General features: G+C 28.8%; 3 protein-coding genes across 3 annotated transcripts; all 3 read right to left on the bottom strand.

Annotated features, from left to right (window-relative positions):
* Window positions 1–1,397: 1,397 nt before the first annotated feature.
* svr (Carboxypeptidase D svr) lies at window positions 1,398–13,538 on the bottom strand. Its single transcript, XM_011503568.1, has 16 exons — window positions 12,510–13,538; window positions 12,031–12,272; window positions 11,755–11,910; window positions 11,502–11,677; window positions 11,274–11,421; window positions 11,061–11,186; window positions 8,338–8,812; window positions 6,662–7,114; window positions 6,252–6,511; window positions 4,841–5,015; window positions 4,324–4,694; window positions 4,052–4,193; window positions 3,186–3,952; window positions 2,132–2,853; window positions 1,707–1,883; window positions 1,398–1,634 (listed from the first exon to the last, which is right to left on the bottom strand). Exons 1-16 carry the CDS (start codon window positions 12,954–12,956, stop codon window positions 1,507–1,509), a joined length of 4,965 nt encoding a protein of 1,654 aa, XP_011501870.1. The 5' UTR covers window positions 12,957–13,538; the 3' UTR covers window positions 1,398–1,506.
* Window positions 13,539–17,384: 3,846 nt separating this feature from the next.
* heix (UbiA prenyltransferase domain-containing heix) lies at window positions 17,385–19,505 on the bottom strand. Its single transcript, XM_011503567.1, has 2 exons — window positions 18,986–19,505; window positions 17,385–18,908 (listed from the first exon to the last, which is right to left on the bottom strand). Exon 2 carries the CDS (start codon window positions 18,895–18,897, stop codon window positions 17,923–17,925), a length of 975 nt encoding a protein of 324 aa, XP_011501869.1. The 5' UTR covers window positions 18,898–18,908; window positions 18,986–19,505; the 3' UTR covers window positions 17,385–17,922.
* Window positions 19,506–21,213: 1,708 nt separating this feature from the next.
* LOC105365510 (RNA polymerase III subunit A) lies at window positions 21,214–25,417 on the bottom strand. Its single transcript, XM_011503703.1, has one exon. It carries the CDS (start codon window positions 25,357–25,359, stop codon window positions 21,214–21,216), a length of 4,146 nt encoding a protein of 1,381 aa, XP_011502005.1. The 5' UTR covers window positions 25,360–25,417.
* Window positions 25,418–25,499: the final 82 nt, after the last annotated feature.

Below are 25,499 nucleotides of genomic sequence, written 5' to 3'. Positions count from 1 at the left end.
ATTCTGACATAATGATTCATTTCTTTCAGATTCCTTAGTTTCTTGAGTTCTTTTTAAATTACATAATTGTATGTAACTTGTAGATTTGAGTCAAGCTTTATAGAAAATAAGATCATTAATAAAGCAGGTACATATTTATTATTAAGAACAATTAATATACATTTGTTATTTATCAATATAATTGAGGACAAAATTATGATCAAAATTTTTACTGAGTCGTAGTTGTAATTTACAAAGTGGTGGAGAAACAACTTTACGTACCTGTAAAACAGTTTATTTTGTAAATATTGTTCTTTATTTATTAATGTTGAAATTGAATAAGTGCATTTTTAGAATCAAAGTAAATGTAAAATTATGAAAGTTTGAGTTTATTCAAATACATTTATTAAAGTCGTGCAGTATTCTTGAAAGCGTGTCATTTCTAATGTTTACAATGGATATATGAATTTGTTACATTTATAAGCTCAATTTATTCCTTTCCGATACAGGATCTGTAAGTGGCTAAAATATGAAAATATTGCATATAATCAAAATCATTTTTCATCCACTTGTGTGATATAGTATTACGAATTTTTATACAATTTATAAGAAATAATTAAATTTATATTTAGTTATAAATTTTTATTTAAAAAAAAGTTTCATTTTATAAATTAGACGGTTTTTCAAATTATTAGTTTTGTATAGTGTCATTTATTGTACAAGAATTTATAAAATAAAATACTTCTTTCACAATGAGAAACAATATTTGTATTTTTTGTATATTTTGTATGATTATTTATAAAGTAAATTAATAAAAAATAAAAGCTAGATTATTTTGAATAAGAATAATGTTTTTTATTTTTCCATGAAATACTTTCTTAATTGTGCTCGCAAATAGTATCATAATAAACACATCGTAGTCAAAGTAATTGCAATCACAAAGTATATTAAGTATTTCACGCATCACAGTTGAGTTAACGCTTTAAAAGTTGGATCTAAAAATATATAAAATTTATTTCTACAAATACCATGCAAGATTTTGAATTTTGTGCGAGTGCATGCATATAAATATACATTCACGCATGCGGAAACACACGGACTTTTAAAATAAGAAGCTATAAATGGATTCGATTAATTCTTTGTATACGTATGTGAGCATATAAATTAAAATTGTTAGAATGTCTAAAAAAAAATTATATTAAAAAATATTGAAATCGAATGTAATAATTATTTCTATATATTTACAAAAAATTAATTTTAATATTATAAAATTTCTACGACTTTTTTTCAACTATATTAGCTGTGTAAATAAATATTCTGATTTCCTTTCTATTAATTATATATATATATATATATATATATATATATATAAAATACTTATAAATACGACAGAATTAGTAAAGATATTCTAATTTGACAACTTATGCTAATATTTTTGAACTGTCAGTCTATGAGGTTTCTATTGGATAATTCGTACCAAAAAATTGACCTTTCGGAAATAAAAAAAATTAAAAAAAATTGTTTAAATTATTCGGGCACTTTTCCTTGCCATTCTCTATCTGGTCTTATGAATTCTAAATCGCTGCCTTCGTCGGAACTTGAGTTATCATCATTATCAAAATAAGGTTCTACTTTAGATAATTCTTCCTTATATTCTAAAAGAAACAAATTAATTAATAAGACATTTTCATTTATTAATTAAAAAAAAGAAGATAGAATGTAATTACCTTTACAAGGCCTTTTAAATATTTGAACTTCTTTTTCATCGTCATCAAAAAATGCATTACCATCGCGCAACAGACTAAATGCATAAGGCCTTCGACTGTTTTTATCTTTAAGATGCTTAGATTGATATTTGGTAATAGCAAATATGCATCCAATCATCAATACGATAAGAACCGCACCTTTTTGTTAAAAAAAAAAAATTAAAAAATTTAGATAATTAAATTTGGTTTTAATTGACTATTTGCAATAAACAAAGTAATAGAATTATTAATAGCTATTAAAAAAGTGTTGATTACGAGTAGATGAAGGTATGATTTAAAACTAAACTGAAAGTACCGATCTATGTTGTGAGATACTTTGGTAATTATGTTTCAAAAATTCATAAGCGTAGAATGGAAATATAGTTGAAGGAATTATAAATGTATACCGGTCGTAATAATGAAGACGACTCGGGGCATCCCAACGATGTTTGTGATGCGTTTGAGTTTAAGTATCAACTTGCCAGTGTTTCGCTCATCAGTGACATTCACCGACTTTGACAATTGGTAGAAACCTGGCGCATCAATTTCAATGGAATGTGTGCCCGGCGGCAGGAGCAGCCAGTAAGCTCCGTTCGTTTGGCTTTGTATTCGATGCGTGGAATGATCGTGAGTAAGCGTGGCCCCGACTACGGGCTCATTGGCCTCGTTAACCACGTACCCAGCCACGTTCTTAGCAGCTTCGCTGACGACAGCCAGTAAGCTGCGTTTGTTCTCCATCCAGACACGAATGTCGTCGTCGCCGTCGCAACAGGCAATGTAGGCTTCCAATGGAAGCGCGCCTGCTTTCAGGTACAGATAGTCGAGTAGGCTGTCGTTGATAGTGCCTCGTGATGCCACACCCATATGTGCCATGCCACTGTTCTCGACAATTACACGGCTCCCACAGCGCGAGTTCACAAGACTCATCGATGGGTGGTTTAGAGTATAGGCCAAAGCCAGACGCTGTAATATTTCTTCATCGTCCGTAATGTATGGTTTTTGGCTATTTTTTCCCAGGCGACTCCCATAAGGAATCTCTATATGTAAGGAGCCAACGCGTAAGTTCACAACTACTATCGGCTTTACTCTATCCAGCCATTTAGCGATCGTCCTTGCGTTCTCGTAATACCTGACGCCGATAAAAATATATGTTCGTTGAAATTTGATGAAAGACATACATCTTATTTTGACAAACTGGATCTGATTTGGTAAAAAGTGAGCTCTTTTTTTATTATATTAGTTAATAGATTAATAGATTATATTCTTTTAAAGTGATTTGATGATGCAAACAATGCATACAAGTTTTTAAAGATTTGATTAAGTTTTATTTATAAATAAAGTATAAAAAATAGTAAATTAACTCACTCGAATATTTTACGATCCATTTTACCAAGCGCAATTAAAAATAAAAAAAAAAAACAAATAAACAAAAATGAAAAGCTGTAAATCTTTGTAGCTTACTCGATTTTGCCACTCTCACGAGGAAACTGAAGAATATTTTCAGGAATATAGGAGCAGCTTTCCTTGTTATTGGAATCAGGATTCAAAGTCGGTACAACGAAAATGGAGAAATTTTGAACGTAATTTATAATCTGACTATCAATATTGTAATTAGTTAAAATGTGGGTGGCAAGATGTATGATAATCTTGGAAGTTACGAATGATCTTGTGGCTGCGCCCGCGGAAAAGACCATGGATGGCCTATCAATGGCATTCTTCAGATTATTTTTTGGATGAATTTCGAGAGCCATTATTTTATGTCCATTTTTACTCACACCAATTTCATGTAAAGTAGAAATTTTCGGATACTTGATATTCAAATCGTTAAGTACTTGATATTCTTCGTTGCGATTTTCCAATATGTGTTGGTTTTTATCTGTAGTACTATCGCTACGAATTAAAATAATATTTAAACGCGTCAGCTCGCCGTCTCGAACAATTATCATTGCACTTTGATCGCCGTAGCCTTTACAGCTAAACGCTACATCGTATATTCCAGAAGGTAATATTGCTTTAAAGTAAGCCATATTTTTCGAAACATTATAAACAGACGCGCCAACTCTCACTATTGCTTCTCTCAAAGGATTATTGTCACTGTCTCTCACTGCAATAAGAACACCAGTAGATAAGCGTTTAATGAGATTCTTCAATGGCAGTAGATTTTCTCTCCAGATGATTGGAACTAACTGTGCTTCAGGATATTTACAACATGATAGAGAAAAACTCATCTGAAATGGGCAGTAAAAATAATTATACACAATGTAATTCATAATTTGTATTGCATGCATTGAGAATAAAATGTTCATGCAAGTTAAATGCCAACTTACAACCGGTATTTTATATTTATCTTTAATATAATTTTGAACATTTTTAATATCATCATATTGCGTTTCACATTTACTTATTTGTACAGACTTTTGGTAGTATGTGACAAAGTCCTTAAAAAAATCAATGTTATTGGATGCATAACTAAATGGTAAGAGACAAAATATAAATAATTAAATAAAATATTAAATGAAAATGAAATAAAATAGCTTTGTTAAATGAATCGCTTGTAGGAGATAAAGCTACGCTTGAATTTATTGAGAAGAAATCTTACCTTACGTTTATCCCACTTCCGCCTCCAAACAATACAAGCGCGTCGAAATCTTCTGTTAGAAATAATTGCTCAAGTGCATTAGTAACAACATCCAATTGAGAGCCTCGTTTCGCTGAGTATAATCTTTTTCCTACTTCATCATTAACAGCTGGATTGCAGCTATCGGTTATTTTATCGAAAGCAGGATCAACAGCGGGTATTAAATACAAAACTATCCTGTCTAATAATTTAGTGACAAATGGAATTTCCTCTTGGCTCGCTCGTAAAATATGTCGTGCAAATCTTATAAGAATTTCTCTACCTATTGGCTGTGACGCAAATAATCCTCCAATAAAACCGATACGTATTTTAGTTTCTTCGCTATTCCCCACCTGTTACCATAAAATTCAATCGTAAAATTATTATGATTATAATATGAGAATATTACATAGTACAATTTGGATAGTAATATTACATATATGGCTAATTAGGCGTAAATTTTTACAGATGAAATTTATCGAAGTTTAATTCAACTCACGTGATTTGTAATTTTAAAGGAATGTATAGCTGCGCTGATTGGTGAATCATCAGCCTTAAATTCAGCTACACTCGGTTTTTGCATTTCTAATTTTTTGTAACTTTCATTTAATTCCTTATTTTTTAGATATCCATTTTTCAAATTATCCCTTAAGTCGTAGTCGTTTAGATGAATCCTTCGTTAACAGTAATTAAAAATTCTTTAACATATGCACGATTTTTATTAATAAAGCTTTAGTAAATGTTAATTTAATTTAAAAGTAATATTTATAAAGGTACTACGTAAGTAGATAAATATTGAGAATTAGATAAATGATAATTTAGACCTACCCTTTTCTCTTCCGCGTTTCTCTATTTCATTACTCGCGATTGGAAGGAAGCATATAAAGAAACGTCTTCTGGGAAAGGGAAGAAATATCAGGGAAGTGTGATACGATTTATAACGCAAATCATTTACTACCATATGGTCTATGGTCCTACATTAAGGTGCTTGTAATAGTTGTATTATTAGGGATTTGCAACTTCCTTTCCTTTATTGTTTGTAACATCGTGAATGCGGAGCTCTTTTTTTTTTTTTTTTTTTTTTTTTTTTTTTTTTTTTACAGCATCGGAACAGCATTCAACATATAATCACGTATTCTTTGCATTCTTACATGTAACTGATTAATATTTTATTATCTGACGGCAGATAAATGAAAATTTTAGATTAAATTACAAAAGCTTGACGCTAGTTGTATCGTATCCTTTTAAATTAATTAATGCATTGCATTACAATGTGCATTACAAATTGTAATAAAGAAAATTGTAAATGTTTTTAAATATATTTTTTTTTAAATGTTTCTAATTTTTTCGCTAACTTATGAAATACTAGGCGCAGCTAATAAATAGCGTTAGCTTGCTTACCTTTAATCATCTATCTTTATTTTTAAATATTATGTTTTTTCGAATAAATTTTACTGCTATGCCAATATCTGTAGATTCATTTTAATAAATGAATCGGATTCATGATTTGTATATAATTATTTGTAAACATTAAGTAATAAAATGAATATTTTATTAAAGCCAATTTTTCAAAGAAAATTTTTATCTCTTTTCAAATTAAAGGAAACGAAAGCATTTGCTTCCATCACTATTCGTTATCTCCATAACGAATAGAAATAAATGACTAAGTATCCAAAAAACTGAATTAAATGTGAAATATTATTTTATGAGAGAAAGAGATAAATGTAGAAACGCTTATGAGATTAAATTCGAATAAGTTAGTTAAGGACCATGTAAATGAAAATGTTGATATTTACGTGGTTCAACGAAATCACTTTTCACAATTAAGAATTCTTATGAAGCTCACCTTTTCAGAAATCGAGTTAATTCATCGCTGATATACAACATCGTTGTATATCAAGCATACGTACCAGTGATAAGGATCGTTGCGAATGAGGGTGAAATCCAATCTGAGTTCACCATTGTCACTGGGTACCTTGACATTCTGTGTCAGCGGCTCATAATTCGAGGCATTTGCTGTAACAGTATAATTGCCTGGCGGGAGCAACCAACGATAATGTCCACTACTGCTTGTGCTTATCGTTACTTTTCTCCCCTGAATTTTTATCTCTGCGTTAGCAATTGGACCGCCAATGGATGAGCGCACCGAGCCGTATAGTCCTCTTTTGGCCTACAAATTTTTAGTCAAAAAGATAAAAAAAAAAACTGTACGACTTTATTTGATTAGAAATTTTTGGAAGAAGCACTCATTGACTCCTAATATCTTATTAAAAAAAAAAAAAAAAAAAAAAAAAAAAAAAAAAAAAAGCTTTGCACTCACCGCCTCGATAAAACGTAACAGGGATTCTAAGTTATCGCGCCAATACTCGTGTAGTCTTGTGGCCTTTGGGTATTTGTAGCAGCCCATCTCTATGGCGATATCAAAGGTGTGATGATGGCGATAGGAATATTCCTCGAAAGCGCCAATCGTCCGATGCATCCCATCGCTCTTATTAACACCGACGGGGACAATATAGTCGGTGGAATAATCAGGACACTGACCGTTCTTGCTCGTCGAAGGCTGCCCACTCACATAGAGATTTGTGAGCATTGCGAATACATCTTCCTCGGGACTCGAGTCAAGTAAATGTTCCCGTTTACTCGTAATAATGGTGCCGTAAGGATAATTAGAAGTTATTGTGGGCCCACCATGGAATGTACCCGACAACACGAATTCCATTTCTGACATCCACTTAATGATTGACAATACCTCAGTTTCAATGCTGCTTTCGTTCTATACAACATATCTCTCATAAGAAAATATCTACATGTTCATTTTCCAATTCTAATTACAAATTAGTATTTTCCATTTACTATGCATGCTTATCAAGCTTTAGATAAAAAGTGTTTATATGTGTAGAGATCAAATTTAGCTCGATAAAGCATTGTTAATTGTCGCATAATACTAGTTTATAAGTGATTTATAGACTTTTTATAGGTTTTATTTATGCATGAAAAGTATTGTGACATGTGCTTCACAAATCAAAAAATTAATAGTTTTCATTTATTTTCAGACTAAAATTTTCAGGTAAAACACATTCATTAGCCTTATTTTTAAAAGGTAGTGTTTAACAACATACCAAAACACTAAGATTATACAAAAAATGTTTATTTTGTTATTCTAATATTATTAATAATACAGTGGATCATTTAATAATAATGTATCATTTTAATTTTTCTTCTAATTTTTGTCTTTAGGTGGTACCTATGTGAAAAATATAATATGTATCTATGGTAAATAAAAATTTTAAACAATAAAATTAAAAAGTTGAAAAATATAGAATGTAAGTAATAAAAGTACGTAGCAATTATTTATCAAGTAATTGTGTTATCATACTTTTTTACATTTTCTAATAAAATAAGAATTATGGATTCGTATTACTTATTTATTAGTTTTTAAAAAAATAAATATATTTGAAGAAATCGTTAAACTTATTACTAATAAATTATGATACTAGTAAATGTTTAAGTAATATATCAATAAATTATTACTTTGGTAGTGAAATAATAATAATAATAAGAAAACTTGTCATTTTATAATTTTAAAATTCTATTCTACAAATTCTATTGACATAACTGTTTTATATAAAAGTATGTAGCTTTTTTCCCTTAAACATTATTTATAATCACATGCGAAATGTCTGTTGGAAAAAAAAAAATAAAATAATAAACAAGATTTTTTCTATAAACAAGTGAATTTTTAGTATGACATATTTATTTATCAAAAAAAACAAATTTAAGCTCAACATTTTATAATTTGCTGAAAATGTGGTCAAATTTTAGAATAAGCATTATTCTATATTATTCAAGATTATTTATAACAAAATAAAACGATTAATAGAAACTAATGAAGAAAATTCATTAGTAATAATAAAATAGCTACACCATCGATAGCAATAATAATTATAATAATAACAACAGTAGATAAGGAAATAGGATAATTGAAATAGGACTTACCTGATGTTTTTCATACTGGGCGAAATTGTCATCAATGACAATCCCATGAGCATTGGATCTACCCACGTTGCCACTGTAATCGTTTTCATTCGCGAGTTCATAACCGTCGGGATTAAGGCTTGGCAGCACGTGGAGTTTGATACCGTTCAAAATGCGTGTAATTCTCGAGTCGGTCCCGTAGTTTTCACAGAGGTATTTGCAAAGCAGTAAAAGTACTTCACGGCCGACGACCTCGTTGCCGTGGATATTACCGACGTACCTCACGTCCGGCTTCTCAGGATCGTGCTTGCTTGGTTCCTTCGTTATTTCCAAGACGTAGAGCTCACGGCCCTTAACCGACTTGCCAATGCTGTAAAGCCTTGTGATGTTCGGATAGTTGTCGTGGAGTTCCTCGAGGAATTTTTTCAGCGCCAAGTAATTGTGATAACTGAAGTTTGGACTCTCGTAGAAGCCGTTCTCGTCGCGTGAGCCGACGCTCATTTTTAATGATATCCCAACTTTTGTGGACATGAAAAATAGTGTAGTTTAAAACAACAGTCGTGGTTTCACGCGTTAGATTTATGCGTATCCCGCCCGCGTGATTAGAGCAAAGTGAAATTTGTTTAATGGTGTCATCCGTAATCACGGTCGATTAAAGCCAATATAGATTCACTATCCTATATAGAATATATTTGGTTTATTATTGTTGTGTTACTACTATTGCTTGTCTGTTCATTTATTAATTTAAAAACTTGCTACCGTTTGAAGGACAATTATTTTATGAACGTACCAGAGGACAATATTAAACTATTGATAAATTAATAACGAAAATATCATCTAAGTACTTGTTTTAGAATCTGTACCTATACTTAATGAATTACGACAATTCTTACTCTTGCCGTTGCCCTTCAATAGAATAAGTTTAATCTATTATTTTCGCGGCATTCTAAAATTATATATTTCTGCACTACTATATGGCTATAGTTTGCTCTTTTCATAAATTTAATCGTTTGTTTATGCACAGTTTTTTAATTCGTAGAAACAAGGATTACTTTTTACGACGAGAGTTTAAAAAATACGAAGTATCATTTGGAAAAATGGACTTATCAATGATATATGTTCATAATATATTAAATATTCTATACTTTTTAAACTAAAATAATATGGAATTATAAAAATTTGCCTTTGAATATAATAAAAAAAAAAGGGATCGATAAATCATTATGAAAAATAATAAAAACAAATAATATTCAAAAATGTTTCAAGATGTTTCAAAGATTTAAAAAATATAGATAGAATAATTATTGCCTCTGTGCTTTGTTTAATGTGTATGCCTAAGTAACAAAATTATAGAAATAATATATAATTTTATTACGCGGATTAACGATTTAAAGGTAATACAGATTTTCTCTCTCTCTCTCTCTCTCTTTATAACTAAAATTAAATGATAATAAATAAACACAAGGTATGGAGAAAATAAATTTAAAACACAAATCATTTTGTAATGTAAATAAACCAACAAGGAAAAAGGAAAGGTAGGAAAGTCTCTATATTGAAAAAGTACTAATTGACAGCAAATATAATTCTTTATTTTGATATTGCACTATACATTACATACTTTACTTTCAATAAATTCATACGCCGAAGTACATTTTAAATAAAACAAAAATTGACTTATTTTTATATTTATATTTCGTGTAAATAAAACTAGAATAATAAAGAATAAATTTAAATAAAAAACGAAAAGCTATAAAATATCACTAGACAATAAGTTGCTTCATCAATAAAATACTGTTTTTTAAATTATAAAAATGATACTAAGATATGTAGTTTTTTCTCCACAATTGCAGAATTTGTTGATATAGTTCAAGAAAAGAATTATCTTTTAACTGACTCCGGTTTTGAGAATATATATAATATTTTCTCTCGAGTAATGAGTTACTAACTAGCTTTAAAATTTGGAAACCTAACAAATTTAATAATATGCATGGTTTCTGAATATATACATACAATTATAATAATTTATTTAAATATAAATTTTGCAAACATATAATATTAACCTCAACCCAATAAAATTATTTCTTTTTACTTTATAACAATCTGAGTCAAATATATATAGATATTTGATATTTGAATAAACTTTACATACAAATTATATTTATTTATAAGAGTATCATAATTAAAAACAAAATTATAATTTCATTTGTATTTGATCGTTCTGTGAAAAACAGTCTTAAAGCTGACCAATTTCTCTATACCTTGTGTTTAACTTTCAATCCTATCGAGCTATTATAATTAAGTTACAAGTGAAAAGTTATTTCATTTGATCGTTCGAAAAAAAACTTCTAAATTATTGTACATTGTGCAATTTGGGATGTAATAAGTTGATGTAAAAATAGAACATACGATTTTCATGATTTAAACAGCATAAGCCACTATTAACGTTAATAAATATGTATTTTTAATTATACATTTAGTAACAAACCTGAGGATACTATTGTTATTTTTTTTAATTTTTTTATTTTTTTAATTTTTTTTTAAAGACTTTACTATTATTAGTTTTTAGAAAATTAATGTATAAATACGAACAAATTAAAAAATTGAGCATTAAAAACAAAAACTTAGTGGCACGGTTGCTTTCTAAATTAAAATTACTTCATTCTTCGAGTTTTCACCACTATTCCTCATTGTACAGCGAGGAAATAAGTCTTTGAACTGGCGAAAAACGATTTAGGAATGGTGACACTTCGTAATAATAATTTTCAAAATTACCTTGCTGCTCTTGGAATGGTAATTTCTTTAAAACAAAATTTACTATTTCAGCATTGCCTTTTTTCACAATCACTCTTTGTGGATTACTAGGGGCGTAACTGTAAGGAAGAAGTATTTTTAAATAAATTTTAAAATTTCTACATTGTTAATTTATTAGAATTGCGCGGAATGTAAAATCAGCCTACCCCCAAGCTGAGGCATATACAGTGTAAGTTCCAGGCAATAACAGACGCCAGTATTCTCCTCTATTTGTACTCGTTATATTTTTGGCAATTCCAACAACTACAATATTAGCATCCCCAACCGGTTGTCCATTTGTGTCTGTTACTAGACCTGAAACAATGCATTATACAATCTATTCATAGAATTTAAATATTTTAAATACCATTTGTTTTTCTTAATCAATAGTATACCTTTAATTCCAATGTGTGCCTGCTCGATATATTTCAATAGAGATTCTTTATTTGTTCGCCAATAACCTGGCAATAGAGAAGCGAATGGATATTTACAACAACTTAACTCGAATGTCACTTCAAATGCATTTGAACGGGCATAGTTGAAATCCTGCATACCTCCTTGTACTTTATACCTATAATAATGGTTAATGAAAGATTCTTAATTTTTATGTAATAAAAAGAGAGAATAAAGGTGGAATAAAAAAATCACCATTGTGCTCCATTAGTAATACCTCCATAAAATACTTCCGATGGACAGGTATTACCCATCCTCATAGCTAGATTATTATCTGCATAAACATGTGCAAGATATTTAAAAAGTTTATCATCCGGTGACTTACTTTCTTCACAACAATCGTGTACAATTCTATATTGATATCAATAACAATAATATTATTTAATTAATCAAAATTTTCTTAATAAATTAAAATAACCAAACAATAATGCTTTTTTAATTATGATAAGTTATATTAGTTTTAAAAATTACCCAGAATCAAATGGATAACTTGCAACAACAGCTCCTCCATGAAAATTGGCAGACAAGACAAACGGCTGATTAACTATCAAAGTCATCATGGCAATTGTTTCGCTCTGTCTTCCAGCTATCAATTTTCCACCTTTCACATGATTAAATCTTGAATCAAACTGATCGGGAAAGTTTCTGTTAAGGTCAACATGATTTGCATTTTCACGTCCAGTATAATTCTCCAATGAATTACACATACCTTCCTAAAGATGTAAAGAAGCACAATTAAATAACAGAATAAACAAAGAATACACTTATAAAGAATAAGAAAGACATATATAGTAGAAATTGATAGGATTATTAGAAGGATATCGTTAATTAATAATTGTAAGTCATAATAATCAAGATTTTTAAGGCAATTATAGGTCTTTTATCAAGTTTTTTCACACAAATATCTAGCAAAAAAAGGTCAATAATTGTAATAAGAAGTATCCGCTTACTTTTGACTTTTCAAAACCATCTGGATTTAAAGATGGCATTATGAAAATGTCAGTGTTGTTGACGAGTCGAGTGACCCGCTGATCTTTTCCATAATTGTAAAGTAGATACTTAGCCAAGAATATCATTAACTCTCTGCCGACGGGCTCGTCGCCATGCATATTGGCCACATACTTAACCATTGGTTCCCCTAATTTCCTCTCGGCCACATTTTCACTGATTTCAAGGATAAGAAGATCGCGACCCTCGACGGACTTGCCGATCGAGTGAAGTTTGGCGAAACTCGGGAACTGCTGAGATAGGTTTTTGAATACTGCTTTGAGCTCGTCATAGTGTGTGTAATGAGGCACGACGAAGTCTTCGTTGAAGTTCGAGGTTGAACGCAGGGAGTACGCATTGCAATAAACGAGGACACTAAAAGCGAATGCAAATACGGTGAAGAGAGCCATTTTACTCCTTGACTAAATTGAATTTTAAGGGTAATCAGGCGTAGATCTGTCCTGGGCAGATGCCGCTTCAATGCAGCATCTTGCTGGTTCACGGTCGCACTTCCTTTAGTTATCCCCCTCGGTTTGAGGCGTACGTCGACGCCAGTCGAGTAACAGTACTTCCCAAACTCCTTTTTTCGTTTCCTTGATGACGCTGCATGCCATGAGCCGTGGTGGGGGCTCTAACCTAACATTTACTCGAGACTTTCACGACTAGTTAGTTACCCCCTCCTTTAAACCAGTTGCCGCGGCACCGATAGGCCCTTAGTTGATTGACGTCACAAGTCATACACCCACGCGCAGCCATGGGGACCGGGAGCAACGTGTCGTCGTCGCGCATTGATTTTTTTGGCACGCATTTTCTACGGGAAGCGCGGCACGACGTCGCGTTGTTGTGATTTGTTGTTGCTGCTAATAACCCGTCACCTGACATTGTATCATCTATTTAAATTTCACTACTTAATGTTACTATGAACAGCATTAACCGATCTTACGAAATTCGAAACGAGTCATCCCCCGCTCAAGCCCATTAACATTAATGACGTTGCATTCAACGATGCGATGCGTAATCCAGCTGGTTGATATTTTTATTGCTTTGCTTTAGCCTTCTAGTCGTTCTAGGTCAATAGTGAAAGGGGGGGGGGGGGCATACATTTTTATTACTAAAACTGCATTCAATTACACGGCCTGTGAGATAAAAAAATAAGGAGAAAATGAAAAATTCAAATTTTTTATTTACCTACTATTGAATTCTTATTTCAAATTGTGAAATTTAGCGAAAATGGAAAAATGGCAATATTATTGTTTTATATTATTTTCTGTAATTGATTTACGGCTAGTATTCAAAGAATATTAAATATGTCGAAAAATTGTATAAAACCATTTCTCATATTAATGCTTTATGAGAGCAGCGATTATTTTTTACTGATAACTCGGCATGCAATTTTAATTTTGATTTTTCTTTCATTTACGTATATGAGTTTCCTCAATATTTTATTATAAGTGCGCTGTTTGCATTTAAGTAAATTCCAATATAAATATTTACTTTCATACATTCATTTATATTTATTTATTCTGAATTTCGTTAAATTGATTAAATTTGATTTTTTCTTCTTCTAATTTTACGATATTTTAATAACTCGAATGATAGATTAGAATTTCATAATTAATATAAACAACTAAACAAATTTACATAAATTTCGTGAGCTATCCATGTAGCTTAGTAGTGAACAATATAAAATAATGTTTATCGTAAGAAATTAATTTTTTCAATTATTTAATAAAATACTTTTATTGAAACATATTTTCCATTTTTAATATTTTTTATTTAATATTTGTTGTTATTCACTATACACTTAAATATGAAATTGGTGTAAGATAATAAATTCAATAAATCAATACATTATAATTATAAGTATTTAAATAAACATAAGTATCAAAATAATTCATATAACAAATTCTTTGTAAAATTATAAATAATAATTTAGGCAATTGTATTATGTATAATGGATAATTTATGTGATTATGCTCACAAATACAATATTTATATGCGTAAATTATTTAAGCAGTTTTAGAAAGGCCACTTAAACGTTTTTAACAAAATTTCATGAACAATGAAATCTGATAGAAAAAGGTACGTTTAAAATTTTAGATTTATTGATCAATTTATTTAGCAATATTAAAATTCGTTAAAAAAACAAGATAAAGAAGTTTAAATAAAAGCCGTACTAATTTAAACTCAACACAGGTATTTGTTATTTTAAAGGCATATTTTTATGGGAAAATAATCAACTTGTACTAGCTATTAAAGAAGAAAAAACATATCATTTTCAAAAAATTTAAAAAATAAAAAGTATTTCAAGATTTAGAATATTTCTGTAATATAAAATATCAGGTTTATGGTCTAAAAGTAAATATTAAAATATTTTAATGAATTCCATTTAATATCTTTATATTAATAAATTATAAAATAATGAAGAAATAAAATTACTTTTATAGCATAAGTTAATTATTAAATATAAAATTAATCAAAAATAAAAAGAAATACAATTAAATAATTGTTTGAACTTGATTTTTAATTCTTACTAGATTTCAATACTCGGTAATATTATCAATTAAATTTTTAGTGAGATAATGTAATCAAGAATAATTAATTTTCAAGCTGTTGGTTTGAATTTTGGCATTTTTCCAATAATAAGTACATAGTATCATTCTAAAATATAAATACAAAAATGTCTTATATCATGAATATAATTAAAGCCTTTCAATAATATATACTAAAAATAATTAAAAGAATTAGTTAATAATTAATATGAAAATTATTACACTTACAATAACCCAATTTAAGGGTAAATTGAATATAGTGACTGGAATTTAATAATTTTTACATTGGTTAATGAATACAGAAAATTATTTTCAACTCAATCATAATTCTACGCCTTTGTAAAGATAGTTCAATCGAAAAGGTCAATAAGATGAAATGCGTTTTTCAAAACGTCGTGATTGATCTAAGCAGTCCTATATTAATGTCCTTGATATATAATTTTTTAATTGATAAGAACATACATTTATTAACATCGAGTCTAAATAAATGAAATGTACAGAATTTTTTATACCTTTTGATTTTACAAATGAGGTATTATTAATTTCAATTTTATTTGAAATTAATTGGCAATACATATACACATAATTCTATTTTCTTGCGCGCCTAATATATATTTCAATTTTTCTATTTGCTCACTTAAGTACTTAGTACTTTTGGTTTTAACATCTATTAGATTTGCAATTAATTATAAACACCAATGGTTATTCATTTTTATAACAAATTAATTATCCATCTTCAAGAATTATCTTTCAATAATATGTATACAATGTATGAAAAAATCACGACTAATAATTTTTTGTGTGTTTACTTAATTTTAATTTTCTATTTGCAATATTTTTATATAATTTATATCATGTGCATTTTATATGCAGATAAATTTATATTAATGAAAATTAAATTTCTAATTTTTGTTTTTTATCTTAGTTAAAATTTTTGTACCGATGACGATGATATTAATAATGGCCTCGAGGATTTAAAGTAATTTATTGTAAAATAATGCAAAATTGAGGTAAGCATAAAAACAAATTTAGTTTGTTTAATTTTGCAAATTGCTTTAGATTATTTTGATTATTTTTATTATTAACTTAAATCACTTATTATTGAAATAAGATACAAACCGTGTTTCATATTTTTTGTATATAATAAGATATAAATTCACTCATTGAACTGAATATATACATAATATACAATACAATTGCATATATCTACTTATTTAATTACTTACAAAGATAAAGAGGATTTAATTTTTTATAATTGATTGATAAACTTTCATTAATATATTATTCGTACTCTACTAATTAAAAATAGAATGTATGGAAAGGTATATATATTATTAATTTTATTTATTTCGAATATCTTAATAAAATTTTTTGATCACATTGATTTTATAAATGATAAATATATATAAAGCTTCTATGCAACAAATCTAATTTTTTTAAATCAAGTAATAAATTCACAAATCTGTTGAAACAAAATTAACTAAACACCAAAGGTACTAATAATCATATTAAAGCTCTTATGAAGAAAAACTTAAATAAAAATTAAATATATAACAAGATTAAAAAAAAAAATAAATTTCTTATAATCGCATATTTTACAAAAATTATATTTAACAAGAAATGTTTATGGGTATATCGTTAGATTAATATTTTAAATCAAAATCAAATGTTAATAAAGTCTTAACATTCTTATTTGTAAATAAATCTTGACATTATGAAAGATTAAGCAATTATATTTAAGTGATATTAATTAACCATATAAATACATTTACTTAATTTTGTTATAAAATAAATTAATAAAACGAAGATTAAAAACATTTATACATAGTAAATATATATATAATCAATTTGCATTGTATATGTAAGGAAGAACATAGAGTTATTTTTAGAAAATAAAAATATAATTAATATAATTTTTATATTGGATAATAAGAATTGTTACAAAGCTTAATTAATTTTTCTTATAATTTTATTGAAAGTTCTAGTAGTCTTTTTCAACAGTAATTCAAATCACCATGGTATTCTTGAAATTTTCTTAATGTCCCTCCACACATATGAAATGATTATTTTACAAAATTTTATTAAATCCTTGATCCAGTTTCCGTCATATTCCGTGCGTTATAACATGCGCTATAAATACATAATGTATATAATAAATATCTAACAAATGCGCGGTAACACTTTACGTCATATATCATGTATATTTGCTGTACGCAGTCGCTGTCACATATTAAACAATTTGAATAGTTTAGAAACAGATTTTGTTTTTTAATCATCATACAATAATATCTAAAAATAAAAATGATTAAAGAACTATATATGCCATAACAATGATTTATAATTACTTATACAATGACATAAAGAGTGATTGAAATTAAGATGTTGAATATTTAAAAGTTAATGTTTGTTAAAAGAAATTGTATATGTTTCTAAGATGTTAAGTAAAACTGTGATATATAAATGAAATTCCCATTTTAATAACACAGTGTTCACTAGATCCAGTGAAATTTTATATACTTTCATTTGGATCTAGTGAAAATATTTACTTCCAAAAAAGTAATTAATATAGTCATTTATTACTTTTTTTTCTATACAAAATTACACACCAGACTTATATCTCAAGTGTTTAGATATTTTAATAAAAGTTGTTTATGTTCCTTATATTAATCTGAAAATATTTTTATAAAGATGAATAGTTTGATCGTGATACTTGATAATGCAAATCATTTCTCAATGCAATTTTTTATTGTTGTTTATTACTCCAGCTCAGGCAATTTTAAGCATTAAAAATTGTACCAGTGATACAAGTTTTTTTTTTATACTTTTAAACAGATTGTAGATATGGAAGTCGATCAATAAGTAGACATGCAACAATATATAAAACTCCCAAATAAAGATTTAAGCTAGCAGTCTCTTTAGGTACATCTTGAATTGTACTTGAATTCCTGAAACTTTTTTCTATTTTAAATGCCTTTGGTAAAGTAACCAATGGCAATAAGAACCAGATAGAATATCTAAGTGCAAGCACCACAAGGGTCACATATGGTGCAAAGAGTAAAAATGCATATAAAACGTGTGATGCTGTGTAGCCTATTAAAATTGCTAATGTCACGATTCCTGCTCGTTTGTCACTTTCAAGATCCCGTGTATTGTTGCTATGTAATATAGCTTCAGTATTAAGAGCCAATGGAATTGCATAATACATTGTATTCCATTCAATGTAACCTGTCTGTGCCATAAACGCAAATAGAACTGATATTGGACCAAAAATAATAAGTATTAAAACATCTCCAAGAGCAATATATTTAAGTCCAATGCCTCCTGTATAAAGAAACGAGGAGGATAAGCCTCCAAAGTATACAAGTGCAAGATGTTCCATTTTTGCCGGTGATATTGTTGCTAATAAGACAAAACCTAAACATCCTGCTGCATATAGCCAGGCTCCTAAAGAAACTAATTCATCTTGAGATAGTAGTTGATCGACTAAAATTCTATCGTCACTTTTCCGACTATCCACTCCTTTAATGTAATCAAAATATGTATTGACTACGTTGCCAGCACCATGAACACAAGCAACTGTAAACAAAGTTAATATTAAAGTAATACAGCTCAGACCAGTTAGTCCTATTAATTTATAAGCTAATGCCGAGCCCAGCATTGTTGGTATCAGCGAGGCACTCAGCGACCAAGGTCTAATTGATAAAAGATAGGAAGAAAACTTCATTAAAGGCGAGGAAGACGAAGATCTTATTGGAGAGCATTTCTCCTTTTTTTCGTTTTGTACTCCGTTTGGTATCATTGACTCCAAATCTGTAAATTGTAAAATAATCATAAGATTATTGACATTTAGGGTAAAGATTATTCTACAAAATAATCATGACTGATACTTGATTCGTTCGGAGGATCTACAAGCAGCGATATTCTAAATATCCGTTAAATCAGTCGTTCATACAGATTTATAGGTTAAGTGACGACGGTGCACGGTTCCATGCCTCTTTTTTGAGCTGGTTTAATCGCGCACCGCATCACTAAACGTCTTTAAGCACCTTGCACGAAATGGATTTAACAAATAGCGTTTCGTTTATTAAATTCAACATGTAATTCTACCTGTTGTTATATTACTACTTCACTATTCCGTTAATTCTCAGTCACAGAACGAAATTAAATCGGATTATTTAGATGTCTGTTCGCGGTTCTGATTTCAAAATCCAAATTCCGATTGTAATATTTTGTACATCGATAGACTCATGATTATATGCTTATGAGTTCCATGTGCATTAGTGGTTTTTAATAAACCTTCGTTTCACCACTGAACCAGAAGTATTTCTTTTAAGCCGTGACGTATTGTAATTTGGAAAAATGAAAATTCGAACATTGCCTTATATCAAAATTGTATATAGCTTTAAAAATCTACAAGCAAAAAGTACTTGCGCTTATTACACAGTTATTCCTACTTACGGAATCACTTATTTATCTTCGTTAAAGAGTCAATCGATGTAATATCATAACGTCATTTATCACGTTTATTAGTATAAACAAAATAAAAATATATTAAAGTGCGGGCATCTACTAGACTCTTATAATTTTTAAAATCAGAAGGCTGTTTTTGTTTTCTTTGACCAATACATTATTATGAACTTAATAATTCAATTATTTTAAAATTATATTACATAATAAAAACGTAAATATATTTTTCCTTAATTCGTAAATGAAATTGATTGAATAAATGTCTGATAAATTTTTATTTTTGCTTTTAAACATATTACATTTATAATTCACTGTTATGTCATTTTATATAAATAGCACTTGTCGTATTTTTCTTAATTATAAAAATGTTATATATATGGTGTTTTTATAATTGGGTCTGTTTAGAAAGTACAAAATTTGAAAAATATCCATTTGAATTATTGTATATTATTCTTTACTACATTTTTTACGACTTAAAATATTTTTCTAATTGTATAATTGTTTTACATATATTTTTTAAATAAAGAATGTAAATATATAAGGATGAACGTGTTTATCTATAATCACACAAATTTGGAACGACCATACAATTTTTGTTTAAGCCTTTGAAAATATTAAAGCAATCAATCAATAATTTTGCTTATTTACAACCAGATGAAAACTTTAATTTCTTAATTATTTCTAAATCGAATATCTAATAAAATTTCAATTTGCAAGTTTTAATTTATATGGTTCAGTTAAGAAAATCATTTTATTGACATTACAAATCAATTGCTAGTTTTCATTAAATTCTTATATTCATTATTGAGAAAATTATTGTTCATTAAAAATAGCCAAGAATTAACACCTTTTTTCTGTTAAATTGTTATGTTAAAAATTGTATGATATTACGAAAACTCTAGTATGACAAATTACCAATTAAAATTTAGATTTGCATTTTAATATAACAATTTTTATGAAAGTTATACTTTATTCTTGATATTATTATATTAATAGTTTATTCTAACGAGACATATGATAACATATGATATGTTAATTATAAATTAATGTCATAACGTAAATTAATTTCTTACATATTTTTGTTTGTCTATTATCACATATTTACGTGCTTAAAAAGTAATGAGTATTTATTTAAATATATATTCATCAATATGTACAAATATATACATCAGTGAAAATTCGTGTTCATAATTTTAGGTACATTTAAATAAAGTATATAAATTTACAAAGGTAGTTTTATTAAAACAAAAATTAAAATAATATTTACGTAGAATATTTAAATATTTATTAAAAAAAAAAATGAAATAAAATTATTTTTATTTGAAATTTTAATATATTGTATTCAAATAATAATTTTTAATTAAACATAAATAATGTTAGTTGTTTATTTTATTTTTAACATATTATATAATCGTAGAAAAGAATTTTAAATATTTATACAATTTGTAAAACTATTTTATCATGCCTTATAATATGACTGAACTTTTACATTTAGATTTCAGAGGTCTTTTGTGATTATAAACGATATAAAAGAAAATATTTATTTTTATTTCTAAATTGCATGATGTAATTAAAGCTAAATGTTAAATATTCTTAAATCTTGATGTTTATTTTATTTATATACTTAATATATTATTAACATAAAATTTTATACATTTACTTTACTATTTTGACTGAATGAATCAAATAATAAAGTTCTAGGCTTTAAAGCATCTTTGTCAGCTTTGTGAAGTAGTTTGAAAATACCAGTTCCCACTGGAACTGGTATTCCCATAATAATAGATTCTGACACTCCACTAATCGCATCCTTTTGTCCATAATATGCAGCATCAAATAAATGATCAGCAGTTTTTTCAAAAGAAGCTAAATTTAAGACTGATTCTTTCATTTTTGCCAGCCCTTGTCTTGTAATACCTAATACTTCTCCTCTACTTGTCATTAAATCAGCAACAAGCATTGGATGTCTACGATCAATGCTCATTCCATGATTTTCCATAACAAGCTTGATTTCAGTCATTATAGTCGCTCTAGCAGCTTCGATACCTAAAGTTCTAAATACTTCGATTGTATTATTAGAGGTAGTTTTTAATCCCTTAATTCCTATTGTTGCCATTACATCACGCATATTATCGCCTTCAACAAATAATTTATAACGAGTCTTCCCAGATGAATCATCATTGTGTATCACTGCTCTAGACACTGAAGCAATACCTTTTACGATAACATTAGGGATACTATCCTTAAGTTGTGTTAATATATGACTTAAATTGTGCTTTTGCTTGTTTGGATAAATGGTAATAATTGAATCTCCTTGAATAACAACTGTTTTTGGATGTAATTTAAGTTTTGATGTGCATAATGAATAACGAATAGAATTTACATCAACTTCGAGTTTCAGAAGTTTGATTCTATCAATATCTATTTTTAATAGTAAAAAACAATCATCTGGAAGATAAATTTCTTCAATATATTCAGTAATTTCACCCAAAGTAGTTTTTTCGATACGACTCTTTACTCTCCTGGCAAATTCTGGATCGGTATCAACTTCTAAAGCAGCTGTTATAATTGGGGTACTAATTCTTGGATTAGCATTAATAATCTCTTTAATACGTGGTACACCCTGTGTAATATTCATTGATGCTACACCAGCAAAATGAAATGTTTTTAATGTCATTTGGGTACCTGGTTCTCCAATACTTTGTGCAGCCAAAGCACCAACTGCAGTACCTGGTTCAATTTTTGCTTTCATATATTTTTCTTTACACGTATGAATAAATTCAACTAATTGAGACACCGTTAAACGTTCAATATATTTATTAACAGTAGCGTTTGTTTTTATGTGCTGTCGAACTCTGGCAATTTTAATTGCAATAGATTTTAAAAACTGTCCTAGCTCTTGTTTGAATTCTTCACTCAGGCAAGAATATTCCTCTGACATCAACAATTCAGATGTTGCTTTAATAATACTCGGCCCATCTAATGGATCTTCATTACTGTAGAATGATCTAGATTTAATATCATCAAGAAGTCTCTTATAATCTACAGGGCAATCTTTGCCTTCCATGTACGTGGGATCCATTGCATCACCTCCGTACAAAACTTGAACAATATCTCCTACAGAATTCCTTACAGTCATGTCATAATGAAGGCAAAGATCTTCTAAACTTTTTACCAATCTTCTCTGCATATATCCAGTTTCTGCTGTTTTAACAGCAGTATCAACAAGACCTTCTCGTCCACCCATGGTATGAAAAAAGAATTCTGTTGGCGTTAAACCAGAATAAAATGAATTTTCAACAAAACCTTTCGCAGCAGGAGTCTTTGAATATTTTTCAAAATGAGGCAGAGCTCTGTCTTCAAATCCATTTGGAACTCGATGACCACTAATAGCCTGTTGTCCAACACAGGCAATCATTTGAGATATATTAATAAAACTCCCTTTAGAGCCAGAAAGTGCCATAACTAATGGACTATTACTGGGATGAAGCTCTTTTAAACAAACTTTACCAGCATGATCCCGTATTACTGAAAGTTCCTTTAAAATCATAGCTTCAAGGCTTTCTTCTTCGGTACAGCCTGGTTGACAAGACAATTGACCATTTTCCATTTTCTTAATATACTCTGTACATTTTCCATAACCATTATTAACAAGTTCTTGTTTCGCTTTTAAGAGACTATGTCCAGGTGTTACGTCTCCAATACCAATTGAAAATCCTCTATTCATAAGAAAAAAACTACTTAATCTTGCTAAACGCCACATCACAATTGCAGCTATATCTTCCCCCCAATCTCGAAGAAGTATATAAAATATATTCTGTTTTGATCCAGAACCTAAAGTTGATTTATCCATAGAGCCAGCTATTAGTTCTGAATTCCTAATTATAACATAAGAATCATTGATACATAATTCTTCATTGCTGGTATATGCTCTTCCTTTAGTTTTTAAATTAGCTTTCACGCAACACTCATCATTTGGCTTTAAAATAAGGCTGAAGATTTGTTTTCCAGTCCACATAATTGCTGGCTTAAATATAGCTGGCTCCGGAAGATTTATACTCATTGTTGTATCTAATCCAGCAAGTAGACAACTTATTAATTGAGAAACTTGAGATTTATTTAAAAAAGTATCTTTTTGAGTTAAAAGATAAGCACCGGTTATAAAATCTTGGGTAGCAGCAATTAACAATTCACCATTTCGTGGTGTTACCAAATTAGATTTATTCCCCATAAGTACTAATGCTTCAGCTCTTGCTTCTTCAGTTTGTGGTAAATGTAAATTCATTTCATCTCCATCAAAATCAGCATTATATGGAGTACATACACATTCATTAAATCTAAAAGTACGATTTTCTAATACTTTTGCTTTGTGGGCCATTATACTTAATTTATGTAAGGATGGTTGTCTATTAAAAAGAACCACATCATCATCACATAAATGTCTTTCAACTTTATCGCCATATTGCAAATCTTGTGCAATTTTTTGTCTATTACCATATCTTAAAAATTTTCTAAATTGAGTCTTTCCTTGTACAACGAAATTTGCTCCAGGATGTATATCTGGCCCATTTTGTACAAGTCGACGCATTAGTTCTATGTTACATTTATTAACTCTTTCCGGATATGTTAATATTTTAGCTACATGAATAGGTACACCAACTTGATCAATACGAAGATTTGGATCGGGTGAAATAACAGTTCTACTTGAAAAATCGACCCTTTTACCTGATAAATTGCCTCTGAATCGACCTTGTTTACCTTTTAATCTTTGTACAAGTCCCCGTCCTGATTTCTTAGGCTGCATGTTTAAAGGAATTCCGGACATTTCACTATTTATATAAAGCGCACAATGCAATTGTAGAAATTCCCAATCTTCGTTGTACATCTGAACTTTCATACCACATTGACGATGTCTTTGAATAGCATCATTAATAAATAAAATTTCTGTAAGTTTCATCGTTAGATTATCTTCATTTGTTCCAGCTTTTAAATCAGAAACAATACTTGGACGAATTGAAATAGGAGGTACAGGAATTCTAGTTAAAATTAAATCTTTTGGGACACTGCATTCAGGATTCATCATCAAAAGAGGTATATCTTTTTCTGGTATGCGTTCTAAAATACCCAAAACTTCAAGTGGATTGAGAATAGTTATCAATCCTCCTTGCAAAATATTTTCTAATTCTTTGTTATCTTCTAAAACTTTATGATATTCTGTCAATTTTAATTGTATAACTGGATCGGTGGCTTTTTTTGTTTTATATTTTTCATGAACTATTTTAAGAAGACCAGCTTTTTTAACAGTTCCATTTAATTCTCCACAGTATGGGCAGGTATTACATTTTTTGGCCTTTTCAAGTATTTGTTTTCTTAAAGCTTTACGAGTTAAATAATTTAAATTAGAATTTAAAACACGATCAAGAAACAATTTTTTATCTTTTGAATTTAGCATTACACAAGAGCATTTTTTGCAAATTGTTTGCAGGATTCCTATAATTGATCTAAAATATCCAACATGAAATACAGGAAGTTCTAAATCGACGTAACCAAAGTGTCCAATACATTCATTCAACGATTTCTCACAAGTACCACAATTGTTTATATTGGAGCACGTTCCCATTTTTTTATCAAGAAGACCATATGAAAGTGGTATATGTCCATTATCTTGGCTGTATAAATTTTTTGCTACAACATGCAGATGAGCTTGTTGTTTCATATTGTGTCTACTGTCAACCCCAAATGAGACGTGCGATATTTTTCTTGCAACATCTGTTTCTCTATACTGTTCTTTAACCATTTTGAAATAATAATTTGTTTATATTTATATAGTATTAAAGCATTCACTTCATCCAATTAATTTTACTAACGACAGTATGTACATTTGGAATTACAGGTACACGTAGGAATCATGGCAAGTGCGCGAACAAACACTATATA

The sequence above is a fragment of the Ceratosolen solmsi genome, unplaced genomic scaffold (genome assembly GCF_000503995.2).
Source record: "Ceratosolen solmsi marchali unplaced genomic scaffold, CerSol_1.0 scaffold8, whole genome shotgun sequence".
Taxonomy (NCBI): Eukaryota; Metazoa; Arthropoda; class Insecta; order Hymenoptera; family Agaonidae; genus Ceratosolen; species Ceratosolen solmsi.
Note: the sequence above shows the minus strand (reverse complement) of the source record. Positions and strands in the feature narration are given on the sequence as shown.